Below are 25,568 nucleotides of genomic sequence, written 5' to 3'. Positions count from 1 at the left end.
TTCTTGTTAGTTTATTCTTTTTGTTTTTCTTGTTGTGGTTTGATAATTTTCTTTTGTAGTATGCTGAGTTCCTTTCTTTTGGTTTTTGTGTATCAGATTTTTGATTTGTGGTTACCATGGGGTCCATATATGTTGACTCATAATTATATATATTTGCTTTAAACTGATAATCATTTAAATTCAAACATATTCTAAAAGATTTAGATCATTTTTACTCTCTTCCCTTATCTTTTGTGTTTTTGATGTCATATTTTACATTTTCATGCTATCCTTTTACTGTTTATTGTAGTTATACATATTTTTTGTTTTGTTTTTTAATCTATATACTCACTTATTCAAATCATCTTCAGCCCTTACTATATATTTGCCTTCCCTATGGGAACTTTCCCTTTCCTGCAAATTCTTTTCTGTTTAGAGTAGACTTTCTACATTTCTTTTAGAGTAGTTTTGATGTTGCTGAATTCTTTTAGTTTTTGTTTGAGAAATTTTTCTCTCTCCTTCTATTCTTTTTTCTCTCCTATTCTAAATGATAATTTTACTGGGTAGAGTATCCTAGGTGGAAGGTTTTTCCCTTTCAGCACTTTGAATGTATCATGCCACTCCCTTTTGGCCTGTAAATTTTCTGCAGAGAAAACACCTGATAGACTTGTGGGGGTTCCATTGCTTATGAATCTTCATTCTTCTCTTGTTGCCTTTAGAACTCTCTATTGTTAAATTTATCATTTTCATTATTATATGTCTTGGTGTTGGTGTGTTTGGGTTCATCTTGTTTGGAACCCTCCATGCTTCCTGTACCTGGATATCTGTTTTCTTCTCTAGGTTTGTGAAGTATCAGGCATAATTTCTTCAAATACATTTTTGACCCCTTTCTCTCTTCTCCTTCTAGAACCCCTATAATGCAATGTTGGCATGTTTTATATTATCACATGTATCTCATATTCATTGCTTTCATTTTCCCCCCATGTCTTTCTGTCCGTTGTTCTGATTGGGTGATTTCCATTATTCTATTTTCCAGATCACTTATGTGTTCTTCTGTGTCATTTAGTCTGTTCATTGCTTCTAGAGTGCTTTTTATCTCAGAAATTAAGTTGTTTATTTTTGATTTGGTCTTCTTTATAGTTTCTAGTTCTTTGTTAAAATGATTTGTCCTTAGATTGATTTTCTTACTTAATTCAGTTAGCACTTTTATTGCCAATTTTTTGAACTCATTGTCTGGTAGACAGAGTATCTCTGTTTCATTATTTTTTCAGGTCTTTTCCCTTGCTCTTTCAATTGGGAACAGTTCCTGTTTTTTCATTTTAATTAACTTTCTGTCTCTATGAATTTAGGTGAAACAGTTTGCTATTGTGATCTTGAAGGAATGTTTTTATGTGAGAGTGTCCCTGTGGAGACTGTGTGTGCCCAGTCTTTTGTATGAGAGCTGGATTTGATGTGGATGCCAGCCAGACCTTTCCTCAGGGTGTTCTGGCTACTATCATTTTGATAGGAGCTGCGGCTGGTGTTGGAGGACCTAGAGCCTTCACAGGGTGTGAGGTGAGACTTCCTCTCTGCTCAGTGGCAGTCGCCACCCTTTCACAAGCGGACTCTGCTCCTAAGTTGCTGGAGCAGGTTCCCTGAGGGTTGGGCTCAAGCTGGCTCTGGTCCCTTTAAGTGTATATTTTTCCTTCTCCCTACACTAGGGCTTTTGCCCCGGAGGGGAGTGCTTTTTAGTAAGTGGGCTCATGTGCTTAGAGGCCTAGTGGGCTGCCTATGTAGGCATCTATGCTCTGCTCAGCTGCAGCCCAAGGTTGCATCTGTTGTTTTTGTCCCAGATCTAGTGCAAGGTCATGGTGGGAGGGGGCGGAGCTGGAGTGTTTGCTGGCTGAAACTGGGGAATCACAGTGCTATGATTGCAGGAATTGAAGCAGCTAGGCTGCCATCAGAAGTTTGGGCTGTTTCTGTGGTGCTATTTGAGTAAGTGCCTAAAATGGCTGCTGCTGTCCCACCTAGACCACACCCCAGGCCCCTGGGTCACCTCTGTTTCCCTAGATCAAGGCCCTTAGATTGGAAGAATTAATATTGTTAAAATGTCCATACTACCCAAAACAATCTACATATTCAATGCAGCCCCTATCAAAATACTCATGACAGTATTCACAGAACTAGAACAAAGAAACCTAAAATTATATGTAACCACAAAAGTCCCCAAATAGCCAAAGCAATTATGAGAAAAAAGAACAAAGCTGGTCAGTTAATCTGTGACAAAGGAGGCAAGAATACACAATGGAGAAAAGACAGTCTCTTTAATAAGTGATGCTGGGAAAACTGGACAGCTACATGTGAGAATGAAATTAGGACATTCTCTAACACCATATACAAAAATAAACTCAAAATGGATTAAAGACCTAAATGTAAGACCAGAAACCATAAAACTCCTAGAAGAAAACAAAAACATAGGCATAACACTCTTTGGCATAAATTGTAGTAATATTTTTTTGGTCTCCTAAGGCACAAAAGCAAAAATAAACAAATTGGGTCTCATTAAATTTAAAAGTTTTTGCACAGCAAAGGAAACTGTCAAAAAATAAAGACAGCCTACTGAATGAGAGAAAATATTTGCCAATTACATGACCAATAAGGGGCTACTACCCAAAATAAACAGCCCATACAACTCAGTATCAAAAAAAAAAAAAAAAAAAAAAGCCCAATTAAAAAAACTGGGCAGAAGACCTGAACAGATGTTTTCCAAAGAAGATATACAGATGACCAGTAGGCACATGAAAAGATGCTCAATATCTCTAGTCATCAGGGAAATGCAAATCAAAACCACAATAATTACCTTATACCTGTCAGAATGGTTATCATCAAAAAGACCACAAATAACAAGCGGTGAAAGTGGTGAAAAGGGAACTCTCATACACTTTTGATGAGAATGTAAATTAGTGTAGCCACTATGGAAAACAGTATGAAGATTCCTTAAGAAACCAAAAATAGAAGTACCATATGGTCCAGTAATTCCATTCCTGGGTATATATTCAAAGAAAATTAAAACATTAATTTGAAAAGATACATGCACCCCAATGTTCATAGCAGCAGCATTTACAATAGCCAAGATGTGGAAGCAACTTAAGTGTCCATCAACAGATGAATGGATAAATAAGATGCATATATACACACAATGAAATACTACTCAGCCATAAAAAAGAATAAAGATTTTCCCTTTGCAACAACATAGGTGGACCTGGAGGGTATTATGTTTAGTGAAATAAGTATTATATTTAATGGATGGTATTATATTTAGTGAAATAAGTCAGAGAAAGACAAGTACTGTATGTTATCACTTACATGTGAAACCTAAAAAATAAAACAAATGAATGAATATAACAAAAGAGAAACAGACTCAGATATAGAGAACAAACTAGTGGTTACCAGTAGGGAGAGAGAAAAGGGGAGGGGCAAAATAGGGATGGGGATTAAGATGTATAAGCTACTATGTATAAAATAGATAAGCTACCAGGATATATTGTACAGCACAGGGAATATAGCCAATATTGTAAAATTTTAAAATGAATATAATCTATAATATTCAATCACTATGTTGTATATCTGAAACTAATATTGTAAATCAACTGTAATTTAGCTAAAAAAAAAACAAACTCAAAGTGCTTACATCAGTTTACATTCTTGTAAGAAGTTGAGTTTAACTGTTCCATATTTTTTGCCAAAATATGGTAGTTTAGGTTTTGCTTGTTTTCATTTTAGCTACTTTTGTGTGTGTAGTAGTATCTCATTGGTTCTAAGTTGCAGCTTTCTAACAACTAATCATGCTGACCATTTTTCATGTGCCTTTGGCTATTTGGATATCCTCATTTGGGAGGTGTCTGTTCCTGTCTTTTGATTATATTATGTTCATTTCTTTTTCTTATTTATCTATGTAAGTTCTTTATATATTCTGAATATGAATCTTTGTCTTACATGGGTATTTCAAATATCTTCTCCTAGACTGTGGCTTCCCTTTTGTCTCTCTTAGTATGTCTTAAAAAATAAACAAAGTAATTTTCTTAAGGTATAAGTTACACGACATTAAATTAATCCATTTTAAGTGTTGGTTTGAAGTTCGTTAGTAAATTTATTCAGTTAGATAACCATCACTACAATCTAGTTTTAGATTTGTCTGACTTCTACAGCCCAGAGTTTTGGGGGACAATTTAGTATATTCTATACTTTGCTTTTACAGAGAAGATTCACTACACAAGGAGGATTCATTGTAGCCAGAAGTCAATGGTCAATGGTCTTATAACAAACATAAAAATCTTGATTGTAATGAAATCTAGTTTATTAATCCATTCTTTTATGGTGAGACCTTTTTGTGTCTTAATTAAGAAAGCACAAGGGGATTTTTCTCTTATCTTCACTCTGATAATCTGGTGGGGCTCTTGGAGGTAAAACTTACAAAAGTAGGGTGAGGCCCTCCCTTAGCCTGGGGCCCCAGGGGTTTTCAATTCTCAAGCTAGTCTACACTCAGTCTCCAACAATCAGTTAACAGCCCTGTAAGTGTTTTTACTAGTTGTTGGCTCTAGTGGTGTCTTCTGTTCCCAGTAAGCTGTGATTCTCTGCCTTCTCTTGTCTCCGTTTTCAAAGCAGCTATTTGTCCTGTGACTTCAATTCTCTAATGGATTCAAGAAGAGTTGTTGATTTTCAGTTTATTCAGCTTTTTCTGATTGTCATATTGGGAGTGATGAATTCCAAACTCTTTATGTTGGACTAGAAACTGGAAGTCTTTACATTTACTTTTGATGTTAGTTTCTAGTTTAATTCTACTATGGTCAGAGAGTATAGTATTCCAACCCTGTGAAAGCTGCTGACAATTGCTTTGTGGCACAGCACGTGGTCTGCTTTGGTGAGCCTTCCAAGTGTAGCTGAAAGTAACGTGTCTTGCAGATGTTTAGAGCTATGTTCTATAAATGTCAATACAGTCTGCTTGTTCTATCACTTGAGATGGGTATAGGAAATATCCCACAACGAAAATGGATTCATCTCTTTCTCCTTTTACTTGTATCAATTTTACAAAGGCTTTGTTTTCAAATATCCCCAAATTGAGGATTGTTGTCTCTCTCTTAAACCTTTTATCATTCTCTCTCTTTCTCTAACCCTAATGATTTTTGCCTTAACTTCTGTTTTATCCAGTATTAATGTAGCCATGCTAAGTTTATTTAGGTTAGTTTTTGCATATAACTTTTACATACTTTTAACACTTCTGTGTTCTTTAAGGTGTTTCCCTTCAAAATACAAAATGGTTGGGTTTTTTTATTCCTTTTGTTGAATTTTTATAATCTGAGTTGGCAACCTTGTCTTTCAGTTAGAAAACATCAGTCACTGATACTCAATGTAACTACTAATATATTTGTCATTTAAATCTTTCATATTTCTATGTGTTTTATATTTGTCTTTTGTGCTTTGTTTCTCTTTTCTTTCTATCTTGCATTCTAGCTTAATCAACCATTTTTTAATTATTCCATTTTTCCTTCTATTGGCTTGACAGTAATGTTTTCTTTTTATAACTTTAAGCAGTTACCCCAGAAATAATTTTTCTCACTATGATGAATGACAAAAACATCACTAAGAAACTGTATTGATGCTACAACTGTACCTCAGTAGCCATTTGTATGTGGATCAGGAATAGAAAGAATTAAAGTTCAATAACAGTAGATTTATTAGAGCAAGCAGTTGAGAGTGAAGTTTACAATTTTTAATTACTGTTACAATGTGTACACATGAGTATTCTTGTCTCTCAAATGAAGATGAAATCTTTCCTACATATCTTTGAAACTTTCAGTCTCCTAGATCACTGTCAGTTATCAACCTTGCTAGATAGTATTAAGGATTTCTAAAGTTCACGTACTTCAAGTGGATCAATCAAATGTTAAGGAGAAGTGATATTTTATGCAATAGATTTACTACTCAACATTATGGGGCCATATAAAACTGAAGTAGGACTAAATGGTTCTATTCTTTCCTCCCTTCATTTTAATAAGGGTAGTTGAAGATAAAAAAAAACTGAAGAATTTTTCATCAAGGAGTAAATTCAAACAGGTTGAGTTACTAATGAAAGGCATGCTACTTTAGGAACAAAGACTACTAATACATTCATTTGCCAACAATAACTCTGTCAGACAAGTAGTCTTTTCCCCATTTTACAGAGAATTTGGTTGGGAAAATTTAAATAATTTGTTTAAGATCACACAATGTACCAGATGGAACTCAAAAATTCAAATCTAGATCTGCCTGAGAAAGCCACTTTCTTCTACATCAATGATTTTCAAAACTTCGTGTGCTTCAGAACACTTGGGTGCTCATTCCAAACAGATTCCCAGGTGGCCTCTTGGAATACGCATGTTTGTAAACACACTGTGTAAATGTGATGTAGCCCAAGATCCATATTTAAGAACAAGAGCCCATTAGCTCTAAAAACTGCCTACTCAGGAAAACCAGAAACCATATATCGTCATAATAAAATAGTATTCATTTGTTATTTTTATCTCGCTATAAATCAGATATTCTTCAGCTACTGTAGTTCTAGAATTCTCAAGAGACTACGTAATAAGACATTCCAGGAGAATTTTTATAAATGCAGAGGAGTTTTGCTAAACTTTGCTAAATCTGATTAAAAAAAAATTAACCATCAGGTATAATTTATCATGCATTCTGGGACAATGCTGAGAGCCAAAAAGGGAGCACTATTAATATTTCAAAATAACAGGCATTGACTGGAACCATCCCAAGCAAACTAAGACATCTGAGGGAAAAGTCAGTCAAACTTTTCTTCCCATATATCATGTTCCTAGTCCAAAACAATCAGTAGGTTTACCATCTGTTTCATTTTTTCATTTTGAAGAACACTATTTAAAAGGAAGAAAAACTTCTTTTGTGTACAAAGTCAATTCAAAATGGGGATGGAGCTATGAAGTACTGAAAGAGAACACCAGCAAAGGGACAGAAGATCTGCATTCAAATCCCAGAATGCCACTTCGTAGTTATGACCTCAGACAAATCATTTCACTCTTATTTGAGCCTTGGTTTCATCATCTGTAAAAAACAAAGGATAGTATCCACTTTAAAGTTATTAGTGGATCAAACGAGGTAACAAACACAATTGAAGGTGTCCCATAAAATCTGGAAAATGTTATATACATGGACAATAAAATGAAGGAAAACATTACAAGACATACTCTCTGACAGCAGCTGCAGTGATGTTACTGGATGCTTACAGATTGTTTTTGATGAAAATCTTGCTACTTCTCTCACTGGATTTCTGAGCAGGATGGTGTTCTGGATCCTTCAGCAGCCACAGGCATGACAGTGATCACTGTTTATACTGAAGCGACCACTACAGTTGTCTTTATTGTTAAATTACACTTCAAAAAGAAAAATCCCATTACCTTCAGCATCTGCAGACTTGGATATGACTTTCAAGAGCATGGTCCTACTACATTCTCACTATATATCAGCTATCCTGGTAAGTCTTCTGGCTCCCTCTTTGGAACCAAGAACCACAGACCAGCACCAATGCAATCCTGCAGCCTGAGTTTATGGAGGAAGCACATGACTGACTGCCAGGACTCTCAAGTATTAGGACTCTGAGCCACTATTTAACCACATGACCTAGGGCAAGATATTTTGGTAAAATGAGGGAACAGACCAGAGGATCATTAAGACCCTTTATCTCTGAGATTTTATGAGTCTAAGACATCCCTGGTATTTCACAAGTCTAGATGACTGCCTTCTTGGAAATTTTCCTACCCATTTTCATAAGTGAAGAAAAGTTTAAGCACAATTAAACAGAAATAGATGTTTGAAACAGATTTCAAGTAGCTTCAGGATACAGTTAAAGTGATATGCACAGATAAAATTCAATTAAGGAACATTTATTCTTTCTCACATGAAAATAAATTGCAGTTGTAAACACACACTAAAAAACATTTGTTTTACAAGGTAATATGCTATATGACCATGACCTTGAGGTGTAGACAAGATAATTATTAAAGGCCCTGTAAGTTCTGAATTGTGCAATTCTACATGACATTTCACATGTCTAGATGACTGCCATCACTTTGGGGGTACTTTCCTTCACATTTTCCAGTCTATTCTCATTAGAGAAGAAAACATTTAGCGCACGATTACAGAAATAGGGATTTTAAATAGAGATTTAAAGTAACTTCAAGATACACTTACACTGAAATATACAGGTAAAATAGTTGCTGAGTCAGAAAACACTTATTCACAGTCTAAATTTCATTAACTTATGGAAAATAATATGAACCAAATAACATTTCTTTTACAAGGTAACTTAATTCTTTAAATTTTGTGGCTAGAGACATGTACCACACTTACAGCATTTACACAATACTAATTTCAAAATGAGTTTTGACCTCTAAGAATGAAAGTTCTCAGTGACAAGCTTTAGCTATGCAACTTAGCTCAATGGGTGTCAACTCTGTCATAAGAAGCAACTACACAGAAACAGTACCCTACAGCCCCCAGCATGAGAAGTGAAATCAGAAACTTTCAAGGCAGAAAAAAAATTCCTCTGAAGTATAAACGATTAAGGTCCAAAGAGCATATTTACAAATGAACATATGATCTAAGTTATTCAACTGAGCAAGTAACTTAATTTGTACACTAACTTCTTACTGCTTCCTGGCTCTGGGAATATGTGTGCTGTACCTACTGTGCAAGACACTGGGAACAGCAGGAATCATCAGACACGGTCCCAGTGGTGTGCTGGTAGATGTTCAATAACCAGCTCCTGAGGGGAAGAAGAGCCCTTACTTACTGCATTTACCAATTTCTGTTGGGTAAAATTTTCCTACTATGGCAGATTTCAAGCGACCAACAATTTGAATAATTGGCTTACAAAATTCCTGAAACTAAAAATCATCTCTCACAAACCATTATAAGCCAGCTCCAACACACCACTGTTTGGTTCCCCACTCTCAAGTAGCTCATAATCTCTTCATGTGTACATATTTTAGAGGACAGAAAAGACTAGGCAAGATAAAGATAAAATATAAATAAATTTTTATAAGCAATTTTAAAAGTTAAAAGGGACACTAAAATCTGAAGTATTTTTCCTGCTTCTCGTGTTTACATTTATTTCAGGAAATTAAAATGTGGTATACTTGGGAGAAAGTAAAGGATGAGTGGAATAAGGAAAAGAAAAGACATCCTAAAATATATACTAACAGTTTTCATGTTTATGTTGGAGGAAAATATCTACTAAGATAAAGGCAAGTATAATGTAACTTTTAAAATTCCATCTTCTTTAAACCCTTTCAGTTCAGTTCACAGTCCTGAGGAGTTGTCCTCTCTTCTTTGGCTGCAGCTTTGATGAGATTAGCTAGATTATTCTGCACATACTGAAGAGCATACTGCTTCACACCACTCACACTATCAGCTTAAACAAAGGGCAAAACTAAATTCTGGAATCTGAAAATCAGACTTCCTTTGCGTAGTCACCCCCTTTAATCAGATCTTGGGCAACTGCCGGCTGGGGTGACCAGGAAATTCTTCTGGTAGCAAAACATGGAGTCTGCAGGTTGGGCATGTCCCCTGTTGCATCAACCAAGGTCTAATGCACTAAGGAGCAAAAAGATGCACGTCAGTCTCTCAGATTTACTTAGCCTAGCAGAGGCAGCTGTTACACCAGGGTTGCCAACCAACATGTCTTTCAGTGGATCTTAGAGCCTTATTTGGTGGATCGCCATGATAAATGCTACAATCATAGCATCTTGTCTGTGGTTGGCTGAGCAATATAGCCGGTAACAGTAGAACGCTTTTCAGCCAGTTTATTCTATTAAGATCCTTCTCCCAACCCCAATTTTCAGAAAGACTAGCAGTTCTTCCTAATAAGGAGGTTGAGGAAACCTGTTACATGTTTTCTCTAGTTTATTATATATTATTCTCATTTATAATCCAGAGTCATACCTAAATATACAAAAGTCAACAATACCTTATGTTAAGTACTTATGGTGTTTTAAAGTTAAAATCCCTACATAATGGATATACTTTTTTAGACTGCTCTCTTTTTGGTGATAATGGTAGTACCTTTGGCTATGAACTATCTGTTAAGTTATTTGCTTGAATATTGACTCTCCAAAAACACATTATTTTTACCTGTATGAATAATGAGAGCCAGATCAGGTGAGAGAGGATTAAGAATAGCAGTATATAGGAGGCCCATTAACTACTCGAACCCTAAAGAGTAACCTGAATGAATCACCTGCTTTCTATTCAATGGGCAATGGCAAAAAATAAAATAAGTTTTGTGAAACATTTATTTTCTAAAAGTATCTTTAGGACCTCTGAAACTTCAAATGGGAAAGTCAGATGGCAAATATCTATCCTGGATCTCTAGCCATTCTGTGTATATTTCTTATCAGAGCAGATGAAAAATACAATTCTGTATTAAGTATCACATATGTTTGAAATAATGTCTTACAGATATGGCTTGAATGAGCTGGCTACTGTTCACTTCTCTGAGAAGCCTTTCTTGTGTTAAGACTATCTTTTCCTGTGTCAAATTACATCTCTGCAACAGAAGACTTGGATCATAAATTGTGTATCAATAGCACTTGCACAACAGCAACACCAGGAGTTAATTTATATAAATCCCAAGAATTAACAAAAGATATGCCAGACTCACATTTTTCTAACATCAAAACTCAAGCCTCACAATCTTCAAAAGCAAATATAGGAGCCTGGACAGACGGTTAAGGTAAGTCTTCTGTGCTCTAATGGCAGTTGGCCATCATTAGGTGTAGACAAAGGACACTACTTATATCAAGTCCAGGTGAAGTGGCACTGTTGCTCAACTGCCACATGAATCAACATCCCTCCTAGTTCTATCAAGGGAACTGCCACCATGTCCCATTATATCTCATCGTTGTCCCCTTCTCATGTTAGGTGTGTCAAGATCTGAGAAAGCACGATGCAATTCATGGGTTGGTATGGGAAACAGATATAAATGCTACTGTGTGGTACCCAAAGCCCAGAGTTATTTCCAGCAGAATTCATAACACAGCAGTGGATGATACATGTGTATTATTTCAAGGAAGGCAGTAGGAATTTCCCTTAGCTGATAAAAGTTTACCTGAGAGTGGAATTTGTGTGCACAAGGCAAAACTGAAAGGTTTTCTGGAGAGAGATTCTCGTGACAGATTACACAAGGCTCCTCTTCTTCTTCCTCATCATCCTATGAAAAATACACAAGTTAAATTCAGCTCATTTCTCTCAAGTTTAAATGTATTTATAATCAACAGTTTCAGCCTCACCAGATTATTGGCTCCTTCCCACGTGGCAGGACCTTTTGAACTGAGGGGCTTCCAGGCTGGTTTTGAGGGCTGGGCAGCATTAGCCTGAGGTGGAGTATGGCTGGGTGAAACACAGTTACTATTTGGCACTGATTTTCCTTGACTCTGAAAATAAGATTATTACATTTATTTTCTTTTTAGAATTGTACTCAAATAGGAATAACTGGTAGAATATCATAGAATAGGTTATAGTGAGAATTAGCAAGAGGGTCAGTTAGATTCATAGGAAATCTTGAAACAAACGTTGGTGATATTACTTATATACTCAGAGCCAGCTAAAGACAAAAATAACTCTAGGTGCTCTTTTAATAAAAACAAGTCTTTGTGGAATATTAGGGGGAAAAAGTCTCCTTTTGGAATCATTCAAAGTAACCTAGAATAAATTTCAAGAGGATCAGTTTAATTCTAGAATCATCAACTGGTAAGTGTTTCCCATGCCATTTGTCAAGTTGAATTGTTTATTGTTAACAGATGATTTAATATGATTATAGACTGATTTCCTGATCATGTTATGGAGATAATAAAGCTAACTACTAAAGATAAGGTCAACTGTAAATAGTGCTGCTGTGAAATACTGGGGTGCATGTGTCTTTTCAAAATATATTTTTCTCCAGATATATGAGCAGGAGTGGGATTGCTGGATCATAATGTAAATTTATTTTTAGTTTTTTAAGGAACCACCATACTGTCCTCCATAGTGGACATTCCCACCAACAGTATAGGAGGACTCCTTTTTCTCCACACTCTCCGGCATTTATCGTTTATGGACTTTTGAATGATAGCCATTCTGGCTGGTGTGAGGTGATACTTCACTGAAGTTTTGATTTGCATTTCTCTTACAATTAGCGATGTTGAGCTTCTTTTCTTGCTGACCATATGGATATCTTCTTTGGAAAGATGTCTATTTAAATCTTCTGCCCATTTTTTGATTGGGTTACTTAGTTTTGTTTTGTTTTGTTTTTTGATATTAAGCTATCTGAGCTGTTTGTATACTTTGGAAATTAGTTCCTTGTCAGTTGCATAAGCAGCACTATTTACAATAGCCAAGATATGGAAACAATCTGAATGCCCACTGACAGATGACTGGATAAAGAAGTTGTATATTTATAAAATGGAATACTACTTGGCCATAAAAAGGATAAAATAATGCTATTTGCAGCAACATGGATGGACCTGGAGATCATCATTCTAAGTGAAGTAAGCCAGAAAGAGAAAGAAAAATGCCATATGATATTGCTTATATGTGGAATATAAAAAAAAAGACATAAATGAACTTATTTACAAAACAGATTTACAGATATAGAGAACAAACTTATGGTTACCAGTGGATTAAAGGGGTGGGAAAATTGGGAAAAGTGGGTGAATTGGGAGTTCGAAATTTGTACCTCTTAGGAAGTGATGGAAATGTATGGTATCTTGACTGTGGTGGTGGTTTCATAGGTGCATACATATCTATCAAAATTCACCAAATTGTATATTTGAAATATGTGTAGTTTACTGTACAGAAATTATACTACAAAATAGTGAAAAAAATTTCTTTAAAAATTAAATAGAATTAAAAAAAATAAAGGTAAGGACAAAGAGATTAAGGTTTTTTTTTTTTCACCTGAGATCTTTTGGGGTCAATAAACTGCGAAATTTTGTTAACGATTTCATCAAATGTCAGTCCAGATAAGGACTTCCCATGAGTATCCTTCAATTTCCGTAAGAAATCTGTAAGCTCCTTTCTGGAAGAGATCAAGGAAAGAGCAGTGGTTATTTTCCTACTGCCTTGTGGATGTGCCCTCCAAAGGTGATATAAAATCCTATCATATGATTGATCTGTGGCATATAGATGTGATCTTTTACCTTTCTGATCTAAAAAAGTAATCATAGGTCCCTCTGCATTTATCTTAAACCAAAATGAAAACTCTGATGTGTTCATTATTAATAATGTGTTCATGAATGATAAAGTTTAGTATGTATTTTCTTTCCAAATAGAGATTTAACAGTCTTTAAAAGTTAACTGTGTGAAAATTAAGTTTGTTATCCACTTACTTATACACTGAGCTCTTTATATCATATTTCTCAATGCTCTCTTACTCAGGACTAAAATATTCCTTTTTAACTATGTTGCTATTGGTCTCTTATCATTGTTAACAGTTTTACTTTTGTAAAGCTCAGAAACAGAAAACAAAGATTAAACAGAACAAGAAAGCAAAGACTAAAAGACACATTAATTATGTGATAAAGAAACCTAGGAGTATTTTAACTGATATGTTCCTTTTCAATTTCCATGGCCCACTGACCCAAAGCCTGTGCACACATTTTTGGTGGGATAGGGTAGGGTGATGAAGTAGTTTTCTTTTCCAAATGAAATTTTCTATTCACCATTATATTTATAAAACCTTAGTATAATCCTGAAGCATAACAGTATATATATTAAATACAAGCATTTGTCTTCAAATGAAAATACTAGTTAAAATTAGGATAATTTCATTTGATACAAGACTAAAGATAAAAGACACTTTATTTCTGGAAGAAGAGAATTAAATATCTTTCTGCTAAAGTCAGAACTGCGAAAAGCACAGTAAAATAATGATTTCTTGCATTTACCTATGGCTAGCAAAGAAACTATAAGGACCCTCAATAAAATTAAGGAAATAGGAAAGCAAAACCTGATATCTGAGCTTATATGGCATACAATTAACTTAAAATTCACTTTGGAAATAGGTTATTAAGATAATTATTGTCACTGGTGGCATTAAAATTAGCTAGGTCTACAAACAGTTGTACTTTCAGTAAATGAGCAAACCTAAATTTAAAATTTTATTCTCTCATGACTTAAAACTAACAAGTTTAGTGACAAGGCTTAGCATTTATATTGCATACTACCCCTTCTTAATAAATTTCATTTTCATTACCAAGGCCATGGTAAGGAAATACCTTTATATGTGTGTGTGTTGTGTTTATCTGTAATGTTTCATTGGAATAATTATGGCTAGGGAAACCGTAGAGTATGATCTGTACGCACCACTAAAAATAACTAAGGTACCTGGTCTGCTGTGGAAAGGCAGTTTTCAGCCTCTCTGTAATCTTCTCCCAGTTCCTCATGGGGAGATCACTTCCCAGACCTGTGCTGGGAGGCACAGCTTCTCCCACAGGTGCTGGCACTGTCCAGGCTATGCCAGCCACCTGCAGGGAGCACAGAGTTATAAACCCATCAGTTTCGATTATTAGTATGCAAAGTTCCATGCCAACAGGACATTTCTATACCTCAGAAAATGGGTAGAATGAAGAAAAGGAATATTGACATACACGCTCCCTTTTTTTCCTTTAACCAGCACAACAATATTTCTAATTGTTAATATTACCCTTATTTTTTAAATGGCACATGCTATTCTCAGTAACTGCAAACAGAATTACATACAGAGTGTGTATTTCTGAAAGCAGCCTAAAGTTTGGAATGCTAATAAATTATGGCATTTCTACTTAAGTCCATAAAAATAGATCTGTATGTCTGAGCATAAGAGATGTTCAGGAAATATGTCTCCTAAAAAGATTGGCATAGCATTTATGGCAGAACTCATTTTATATTAAAACATTTTTAAAATGTGCATGCACAGAAAAAGGTCTGTAAGCTATAAAATAATTTGTAAATGGGAATTATTTTCTAAGATTTAATAGGTAATTTTGCTTTCTACTTCATATTATTTATTATATATTTTGTGTATTCTGTATTTGCTTTTTTATGATTAGCATATACTACTGTTATAATTAGAAAAATAATAAACATTAATTTTCAAACAATGAAATAAAGATGAAAATACAACTAGAATGGCCAGTGTGTCACGAATGTTATAAAGGTGGTATGGAGGTTGTAGTCACAACTTTGAGCCATGAAACCATCAAATGGTTTTCCCCAAAGTTTCCCCCATATTTTGTGATATTTCCTTCTTAGAACCATTAGGATGTTAATTAATATCAGTAAGTGAATACTTTTGAAGTGCTTGTCTGATTACTACATGGAATCTTTTACCTAAGACTCTACAAATTATTTTCAATATATTTTCAAATATAAGGTTATTACTCATGAAAAATTAGCAATTATTAACAGCCACTGAAATTACTCACACAAAGCTTAGTAAATCAGAGAAAGAACAGAATATCCCCAGAAATCTGGGTTTGTCTCAGTGTCAGGCTTTTTCAGAGGAATCAGAAAGTAATCTTACTAGAAGGTTGAGGTACTGTAATGTTTTCAGTAAAATTTTGTAGCTCCTTATAGAGTGGTGCAGAAGCAAACCACATGAGCAACACTGTGATATCATGGTGATAAAAAGATGTACTTAATAAGCATGTTAAGGCCTATGTACATATTTCTTTGCAGAGAGACAGCCTCCACACAAATAACCATTACCTTCTTCATTATTTATCAAATAAATGAATAAAGACAAGACAGTCACTCTGAAAGTCCACTGTTGTGACAAAGAACTAGTCAATGTCTACTCCACCAAGAAGAGCTCTGTACCAGGGGGGGTCTAGATTGACCAGGTGCAGAGACGACTCCAGAACAAATGGCAGGCATTTGAGGAACAGTGAGCAGGGGTCTAAAGAAAGATTCTTTCACAAGGGGTCTTCCCAGGAACTGCTGCATCTAAAATAGAAAAGATAAGAAATAAAAACAAAACCCCCACATATTTATATAGGCAATGATCTAAAGATTCATAGAGCAATGTTTGGGGGAAAACTGATTTGAAATCTAGAAACAAAGCACATTAGAAACAATGTTGTCTTAACATTAGTTAAATACACAAATAATTGAAAAAGCAAAAGGCAGTAAAATATACTAAACAGCACTGAGAGAGAGAAGAGAAGTCGGTTCTGGTCCTACCTTCTCTCCACCTAGCTGGGTAACCTTGGATGCCAAGTTATTAATCTATAAAATAAGAAGGTCGAGTAGGTGACCTTTAAGGTTCTCTGCCAACTGGAATAATACAGGACTATGCAAAGGAGCTCCTCAATGAGTGCTGTCCATGCTGATAAATAATACTCACATTCAAATTCCACTACAGAATCAAAGCTGTCTATAAACCTCATGTTTAGCTCCAAGGACAGTAGAAAGCTGAAGTGGGGTGGGCCTGGGGAATAAACTCTCCTACAGTGACTTGTAGACATGCCTGTGGGTGTTACTGCACTTCCTAGGGGGTTGTAGAAAGCTAGCCCTTCTTAGCATCTACCAATGGGATGGAAACCATATTGGTATCTACAGGATACTGGACTTAAAAAAAGGACAGGTTTATTGAGCATCTACTAGGGGAAAGGTCTAGCACTGCCATAAAGCAGAAGTTCAACTATTCTTTAAATTAAAAAAATGAACATCAATGTAGCTCTTAAGTAATGATCCTGAAACCAGCTGTGTGAAACTTAATGGGGGGAACTTTATAATGGAGAGATCAGTATGATATTCAATTCTTAACATCACTAAAGGAGACATTGTGTGTCTTCTAGTGTGTATCTACATCATCACCTATAAAGTACTCTTGCCAAAAATACTGAACCTAATTCTAACCAACCCTCTAGATCTAATGATTAGTTTATAGAAAGTAACAGAATATGTATAATGACATCACAAGGATGTAATCAGTTGAATCAATAATGTGGGAAATTAGTTTTTTTAACAAATAGATAACATGAATAAAAGGGAGGAGTTGGGTAGCTGTTACAAATTTAAAGGAAAATAATCAGCCAAATGCAAAGTATAAACCTTGTTTGGGTTTTTTTTTAAAAAAATAAGGGTTTTAAAGGTAATGATAATCATAACCAAATTGGAAATATTATCAAGCCAGTTAAGAAAAAGACATTTTGGAAACAATTGGGGAAATATAAATTTTAATATGAGATACTAAAAATTATTTATAATTTTCTTACAGAGGAAAATGGTGTGTGTTATAGCCATTAAGAGTCCTCATCTGTTAGGAATACATATTGAAGTACAAATAGATGAGACTATAATATATAGGGTTTACTTTAAAATATGCCAGTAGAGAGGAAGAAGGGGATGACACGAAACAAGACTGACAAAATGTTGATAATGATGTTGAAGCTGGCTCTTGGGTTCACAGAGGTTCATTATCTATTCTATTTTTATGTATGTTTCAAATTTTTCATAGTATAAAGTTTTAAAATAATGAATGAATGGGGGGTACTAAGTCAGTAGTCCTTTTTGAGAACAATGAATACCTAACACTACTTTGGGGATTAGATAGATCAGGGTACAAAAATGAAAATATAATGAAACACATAAAAATACTGGGTTACATTGGAAACAGAATCCATTATCCCAGACTTCTCAGGTTAGACTATTATATTTATTTAAAGACTGGTGGCCATTCCTTACACTACCAGAATCAGAGAGACAGATTTTAGTGATCAAGTCATCTAGTACAATTTCCTGATTTGCAGACGAAAAAAAAAAAAGTCCAGGATAGCTGATTTTCCTAAAACCAACACAGTTCTTCACAGAGTTAGAAACTGAACCCAGATCTCTGGTGTATTTCCAATGTATAATACCACCTCAGTTTATAGCAAAAAACACAGTCATATTTCTGTGCTTTCAAAGTGTTCCACTGCTCAACGGTCACTTTAACACGACTGTCAGCTTTGATCGAGCACAGCAGTGACTCTGGTTAGGAAGCACAAAAGATACACATGTACCCCTCAGATGTTAGCAGATGGATGTTTATGAATTCCATTGAGCCTAACTGCCAGTGGGTTTCTGCCCTGGGTGGCAACATCAGACATAAGCAAGACTCTGAAGGGATGAGGATGTAGAGGTCAAGGTTTGACTATGTTTGTCAGCTAGAGAGTGTCACTGGTTTCAGGTAGCACATGCTGGTCTGGTTCCAGGAAATTCCAAAGAACAACTCTGTATCTAGCTTCCAAGTCTCTGAAGCCATTTTATATTTAAAGTGATGGGTGACTTTAACTACAACCTATAGGCAGTAGTTTAAATATAGGGAGAAGGCAACAGGGTTTCTAGGAATCCTACCAAGAATATGTGTTACTTCCTGTAGAACTACAGGAAATCTGGGATTTCATTTCTGTCATCTACATAACACATCCCTTATCAGGGTAGTTGGGTATGATGGTGTTCAAAGTCTAGAACAATAATGCTATAACACGATGCTCCTATAGAAACTAAATTAACCAAAAATATAAAAGGCACTTGACATTTCCAAAGGTTAATTACTATATATAACAATAGATTAAAAAAACCAAATTTCTTCTGTATAGCACAGGGAACTATAACAAATACCCTGTAATAACCTTTAATGAGAAAGAATATGAAAACAAATATATGTATATATATGCATGACTGGGACACTATGCTGTACACCAGAAATTGACACATTTTAACTGACTATATTTCAATTAAAAAAAGGTCAATCCATAGTGTGAGGTTAAAAAAAAATATATATATATATATATATAAAAAGGCAATACTGTCATTCTAAACTAAAGCCCGTGGTACATATCATATAATGCTTTCAGCTCTGGATTCTGCTTTTGAAACACAGTATAGCTCCACACAACTCACATAATTTTAAAGTTCCTTGATACACTCAACTAGTATTTGTAGAAATAACATTTTCAAAGTTCTACTACAAGCAGAAATGCTGATGTCAAAAGTGATCTACTGCTAAATGTATCACACCTTTATTCTTTTCTTACCTGAGATCTGTTATCATAATAAAAATAATCACCTAGTGATTCTGTCCTAGAAGGTCTTTTGGAAAGCTGCATGAGTTTACTGGAAGGTTAACATAAATAGTATAGCACAAAGATTAGTTTGTCTGATTGAGGCTCATTTATCCCTAACAACAAGTAGGGAAGGGACATAAATGGAAGTTGTCCTTACTGTTAAAGTTAAGGAAAAGAAAGTCTAAGGAAAAGAAAAGTTAAGGAACAGAAAGTCTAAAATGTAAGTGGAAGGGTGGAGTCCAGCCTGCTAGGGTACTACACTGAGATGTGTCAGCCATCTAGTGGTAACTTGAGGGCATTGGGAATTCTGAGCATTCACCAGTTTTCTCACACAATGTTAATGAGATTGACAGGTTAAATGAGAACACATTACGTCTTTAGATATCAAATACATTACTAAAATCCAGTGACACAACCTATCTCTTGGCCTCAGCTGAGCCAGCCAACTAGTCATATCATCTGTAGATGAGATAGCAGGAATGGTCATAATTATAAATGATATGTACAACATGTGCCCATTCTGCTTTGAATACACATTAAACATACTGCATATTCAATGTTTTACAGCTCATACCATTTATCAAGACAAAGATGGCAATTTTTCAAAATGTTCAAGTTGACCCTTGAACAACATAGGTTTGAACTGCATGGGTCCACTTGGATACTGACTTTTTTCAATAAATATCATCCCTGTAATTTCATTTTACAGATCTTTAACTAAATGTAGAGAAAAGTTTGCATTTGATTAGAAATCACAATATGTGGAATCAAAATATCTAGGGTCTGAGTTCTGATTCTAGCCAAACTGCTTCAGCTTCCTGCCTTTGGTAGTCATTTATCAATTCCTTTGTTTTTGAGGCAGAGAGAGCTGTATCCGAATTTCCTAACTTCATGGTGGGGTCAGCACCCCCAACTTCTGTGCTGTTCAAAGGTCAACTGTATTTCTTACCAGTATCTCAGGACTGGGTGGTGGTGGAGGAAGCTGGATTGGAGGCAAAGTACTCAAGGCAAACCCTTGCTTCACCTTGTTAATTTGTTCATTGTACTGTGTCTAGTAAAAGAAGAGAAACAATATTTCACAGCAAAATCAACTTCAAAGAAACAGCATATTGAAATAGTTGATGTAATTTTGAATAATACAGCATAGAACAGTGATTCCCAATCTATATCAGAAATAATATAAAAATAATTTTTAACATAAAAACAATTCTTTAGACCACTACCTGCAAATTTAAATAGTTATATCTTAAGATTTCTGTTGATTGAGAAGATACAGAGACACAGAATTCACAGATCTTTGTGATAATTTCTCAGTGTTTCCATAATTTTCAGCCCCCAAATGGGAACCACTGATATAAAGTGAATAGAGTCAAAAGATCAACAAGTTGTAAATAATATACTAGCTGATAAATATGGGGGGAAAAGCATTTGTAACAAAGAGTTGAACTACTTGCAAATGTTCATTTTAAAAACTGGAGGGAATACTTATTTAATGTCCATATTTTTTTAACCTCAAAAGTTATACTTCTAGGGCGTAAGGTATAGCTCGGTGGCCAAGTGCATGCTTAGCATGCACAAGGTCCTCAGTTCAATCTCCAGCACCTCAATTAAAAAAATAATAAACAAACAAACAAACCAATTACCTCCCCTCACAAAAGAATTTTTTTTAAAGTTATACCTCTAGCTTTCTCCAGTTCCATATACACCTTTTTTTTTTTCTCCTGGATTTTGCTAAAAGTAAGACTCCAATCCCTGAGGCTTAAAAATATACTTTTAACATTTTTCGGCATTGTCCCCATTTTGTAAACAACCCACGAGAGCTGGAAAAAAAGCCTTAAGAAACAAAACATTTAGAAACTTCCATACACAGAGACAAGTGCTTAGAAGAAAACAATGATAGAGAACAAGAGGCAGCTCTTTTGAGGCTAGAACTTTGAATAAACCCAACAAAAACGCTAAGCATCATTATAGACTAAGTAAGAAAGTCCAGGAGAGAAACAGTCAAGACCATCAAGGACAAAGCTAGACAAGTAGGTAGTGCTTTGAGGCAGCTCTTTATAACTGAATGTCATTGTTTTGCTGGCAGTGCTGTGGAATCACAAAACAATCAACATTATATGAACTTATCTACAAAACAAATACACTCACAGACACAGTAAACAAACCTATGGTTATCGGGGCAAAATGGGTGGAAAGGGCTAAATTGGGAGTTTGAGAGTTGATAATATTAACTACTATATATAAAATAGATTAAAAAACAAATTTCTTCTGTACAGCACAGGGAACTATGTTCAATATCTTGTAGTAATCTATAAGGAGAAAATATGAAAACAAATATCTACATGTATATGTAGGACTGAAACATTATGCTGTACACAAGAAACTGACACATTGTAACTGACTATACTTCAATAAATTAAAAAAAAATCAACATTATATATCAACTTTAAGATACAAATACAAAAATATTCTAAAACCAAATGAATAAATTAATATTCAGTGGGTTACCTCTTTAGATTACCTTTAGCACAGTCTTAATTCTATTACATGAATAATTAAGACTTCATTATTTTGCATCATGGAGTAATTACATAAAAAAGTTAATACTGGAAACTAATACAGGCCTGACTGATCTTCCTTTTAATTCTTTAAACACATAATGACTCAGATCAAGTTAAGACATTTATTTCTGGCTGGAGGAGAGTTAGCTTTGGAATTCTAGGACAATTAAGTGTGAGGCACAATTTTTGAGTTTACCATTTACTATACCAAGGACCTAAAGGTCCATCTATAAGAGTCTAGGATGCTAGCTACAACCAACTATATGGAAGTAATCTCAAACCTCAAAAAGGCATAAACTTTAATAACTGCAATGAAAAAGCATGTTCTTCTGTAAATTTCTCTAGTAATTGTTTTTAATGTCAGATGTTTTCTTTAAGTATATATCACCTTTACCATTCAGTCTATTTACTCTAAATACATTTCATGACTTACCCTGAGGAATGCAATCTTGTTTCTAACATCTGTCACAATGGCATTCCAACTGTCTACTGCAGCCTTTAACTGAAGTGATTCTACGTTGCTGGGGTAGAAATGGAGACACAAGAGAAAGTTTTTTCTTTTTATATACCACTTAGGTTTCCAAAATTCCCATTATGTTCTTTAGCATATATGTAAATAAAGTAAAACAACAACAAAATTACTTTCATCACTGATTAACTCAAATGGGCACAAAGTTGTATGGAAGAGCTTGCTATTAAAAATAAAGACCAGGAGACAAAGATAACATTTATTTTTTTTCAAGAGCAAATATAACTTCTGCTTCCAGACATTAAGTTTCTTTTCTAACTTGGCAATATTTTTAGGACATTTTATAAAACCTTTCTACAGGAATGCCTCCATTGAAGAAGGGTGGCAGAGAAGGCCAAACAGGGAAATTGCCCTAGCCATCCAATGCAGGAGAATTCTCAAAGATGTTGACTCATTTTGGAAGCAGGTTTTGGACCATCTTCACACTAACCCTAATATCACAGGGCCATGGCTGGCCTAGCAGGCTCTTTTGCAAATTAGAAAAAGATATTCCCTATAATTAAATCAGAGAGAAGTACCTCTTCTGTGAGGATGAATTAGATTGTTGTCTCTATGCAATGCATAAACTGCACAAACACAGCAGCTCTGCCAACCATGCCTACCAAATGACTTATGTAAAACAGCTTTGAAGTGTTTAGTGCCTGACATCTCTAGTAGAGAGATTTCAAACGGCCTTTCAAAAGGCTCTATCTGTTATAACATCCCCACTCCAGTATCACCCAGCACAACTGCTTTAAAAGAGCATAAGAAATTATCCCTGAAATCATCTCTTACAAAGAGGCTTGATAATAGTCTAATTTAGAGAGCATCATTTCTCGCAAGCAAAGATAGACTTACAACAGTGTTTCCCCGACCTGAATACACATTGGTATATCTTGGAAGTCCTGCTAAACATCAGAGATTCTGATTCATTAGAATTGAAGAATAATGGTAATCATATTAAGATGAGAATCATCAAAAAATATTGATGCTTTGGTACCAGAGATTCTAATTTAATTAATTCTCTAAATTTGAAGATGTGCCTCACAAACTTTAAATTAAAAAAAAAAAATCTCATGCAACTTGCCTAATATTTGAAAATCACTCATCTGTTACACAGCAGGAAACTGCCTTTAACACAATTTTAGGTGTTAATATTGATTTTTCCCTCAGTGTGCTCCAAAGGTACTTAAAATCAAGCACTGGGAGAGAAAAGAATCAGAAAAAAGTTTTCAAATTAGAATCCACCTTGTTTTGTAAATATTTGGTCTTCATGCAGATTTGAGACTTCTGATCTATTTCATTGTGGAGGAAAGGAAAAATCTGTCAGCAGCCATTACTGCACTTAGTAGACTTCTCAGTGCTGCAGCAGAAGCAGCAAAATAGAAGCTCAAAGTGACTAAATGACTTCTGAGGTTTAAAAAAACAATGGCTTATTTACTCCAAAGATGTCATATATGTAAAACATATTACAGATTACATTCAACCTTGGAGCCACTTGTGAGTACCTCTGGGGTCAAGACACATTAAGGAAGAGGGAAAGGTTACCTTGCTGCCATGTTCGTCACCCTGGCAAGCTGACTGAGGCATTCCTTTTCAGTCTGTTCTAGATGAAGCAAACCAAAATCTCTACGACACTGTAAGAAATACACCTACAGGTTTTTGAGAGAAAGAGAAAGAAGTTAAAGGTGTCCTTGTAAATGAACACATTTTTTTCTCAATCATTTCAAATAAATTTAAAGCTATTTTTTCAATCTGTTTCAACAGCACCTGAGCTTCTTTCCTGCCCATAATACATTTTAAAGCTCTTTGAACCCACACACCTACAATCAATTAATCTTCAACAAAGGAGGCAAGAATACACAATGAAGAAAAGACAGTCTCTTCAGCAAGTGGTGTTGAGAAGGCTGGACAACCACAAGCAGATCAGTGAAGTTAGAACACTTCCTCACAAAATACACAAAAATAAACTCAAAATGGCTTAAAGACTTATATATAAGACATGACATCATAAACTCCTAAAAGAGAACATAGGCAAAACATTCTCTGACAAAAACTGTAGCAATGTTTTTCTTAGGTCAGTCTCCCAAGGCAATAGAAATAAAAGCAAAAATAAACAAATGGGACCTAATCAAAATTATAAGCTTTTGCACAGTGAAGGGAACCATAAACAAAACAAAAAGACAACCTACGAACTGGGAGAAAATATTTGCAAATGATGCAACTGACAAAGGCTCAATTTCCAAAATACACAAAGGGCTCATACAACTCAGTAACAAAAGAACAAACAACCTAATCCAAAAATGGGCAGAAGACTTAAATAGACACTTCTCCAAAGACATACAGAAGGCCAACAGGCACATGAAAAGATGCTCAGCATTGCTGATTATCAGAGAAATGCAAATCAAAACTACAATGAGGTATCACCTCACATTGGTCAGAATGGTCATCATTAAAAAGTCTACAAATAATAAATGTTGGAGAGGGTATGGAAAAAAGGGAAGCCTCCTACACTGTTGGTAGGAATGTGAATTGGTGCAGCCACTATGGAAAACAGTACAGAGGCTCCTTAAAAAACTAAAAATAGAGTTGCCATATGATCCAGCAATCCCACTCCTGGGCAAATACCTGGAGAAAACTCTAATTTGAAAAGACACATGCACCCCAATGTTCACAGCAGCACTATTTACAAAAGCCAAGGCATGAAAACAACCTAAATGTCCATCAATAGATGAATAGATAAAGATGATGTGGCTTACATATGCAATGGATACTACTCAGCCGTACGAAAGAATGAAATAATGCCATTTGCAGCAACATGGATGAACCTAGAGAATACCATACTAAGTGAAGTAAGTTAGACAAAGACACACATATGATATCACTCATATGTGGAATCTAAAATACAAATGAACTTATTTACAAAACAGAAACAGACTCAGGGACACCAAAAACAAACTTATGTTTACCAAAGGGGAAAGGGGATTGGGGAGGGATAAGTTAGGAGTTTTGGATTAGCAGACATAAACTACTATATATAAAATAGATAAACAACAAGGTCCTACTGTATCACATAGTAAAAAAATATTTTTAAAAAGCTATTTGATCAACCCTGAAATTCTAATATTTTTATTCAAAAGTTACTGGGATTGTAAACATTTTAGAACATCATTTTTCAAGCTTGCACATGCACTGAAATCATCTCAGAAATTTTAAAAAATGATGTTTTGGTTCCAGAGATTCTAATTTAATTGATACTAAGTGCAGCCTAGGAAATGGGGTTTTAAAAAACTCTCAGATGACTCTATTACACAGCAAAGTTTAAGAACATTCAAAACAACTCCTGCTATTTGATTGTATTCAACTGATGAAGGGGTAAGAAAATAATCAGATCATACAGAACTATGCCAT

General features: G+C 35.0%; 1 protein-coding gene across 6 annotated transcripts in view; it reads right to left on the bottom strand.

Moving 5' to 3' along the window:
• Positions 1-7,888: 7,888 nt before the first annotated feature.
• The window catches only part of DZIP3 (DAZ interacting zinc finger protein 3), a 104,356-nt gene continuing 86,676 nt past the window's right edge, over positions 7,889-25,568 (bottom strand). For all 6 annotated transcript variants that reach the window (XM_074363088.1, XM_074363099.1, XM_045507183.2 and 3 more), the window contains 9 exons: positions 23,706-23,809; positions 22,083-22,170; positions 20,038-20,139; positions 15,856-15,981; positions 14,383-14,522; positions 12,955-13,075; positions 11,310-11,453; positions 11,129-11,230; positions 7,889-9,615 (listed from right to left, as the gene is read on the bottom strand). In XM_074363088.1, the coding sequence (XP_074219189.1) occupies positions 9,505-9,615; positions 11,129-11,230; positions 11,310-11,453; positions 12,955-13,075; positions 14,383-14,522; positions 15,856-15,981; positions 20,038-20,139; positions 22,083-22,170; positions 23,706-23,809 (1,038 nt within the window). In that variant the 3' untranslated portion in view covers positions 7,889-9,504. The remainder of the gene's footprint in view (positions 9,616-11,128; positions 11,231-11,309; positions 11,454-12,954; positions 13,076-14,382; positions 14,523-15,855; positions 15,982-20,037; positions 20,140-22,082; positions 22,171-23,705; positions 23,810-25,568) is intronic.

The sequence above is a fragment of the Camelus bactrianus genome, chromosome 1 (genome assembly GCF_048773025.1).
Source record: "Camelus bactrianus isolate YW-2024 breed Bactrian camel chromosome 1, ASM4877302v1, whole genome shotgun sequence".
NCBI lineage: Eukaryota > Metazoa > Chordata > Mammalia > Artiodactyla > Camelidae > Camelus > Camelus bactrianus.
The sequence above is the reverse complement of the archived record's forward strand: the minus strand, read 5'-3'. Positions and strand labels throughout refer to the sequence as shown.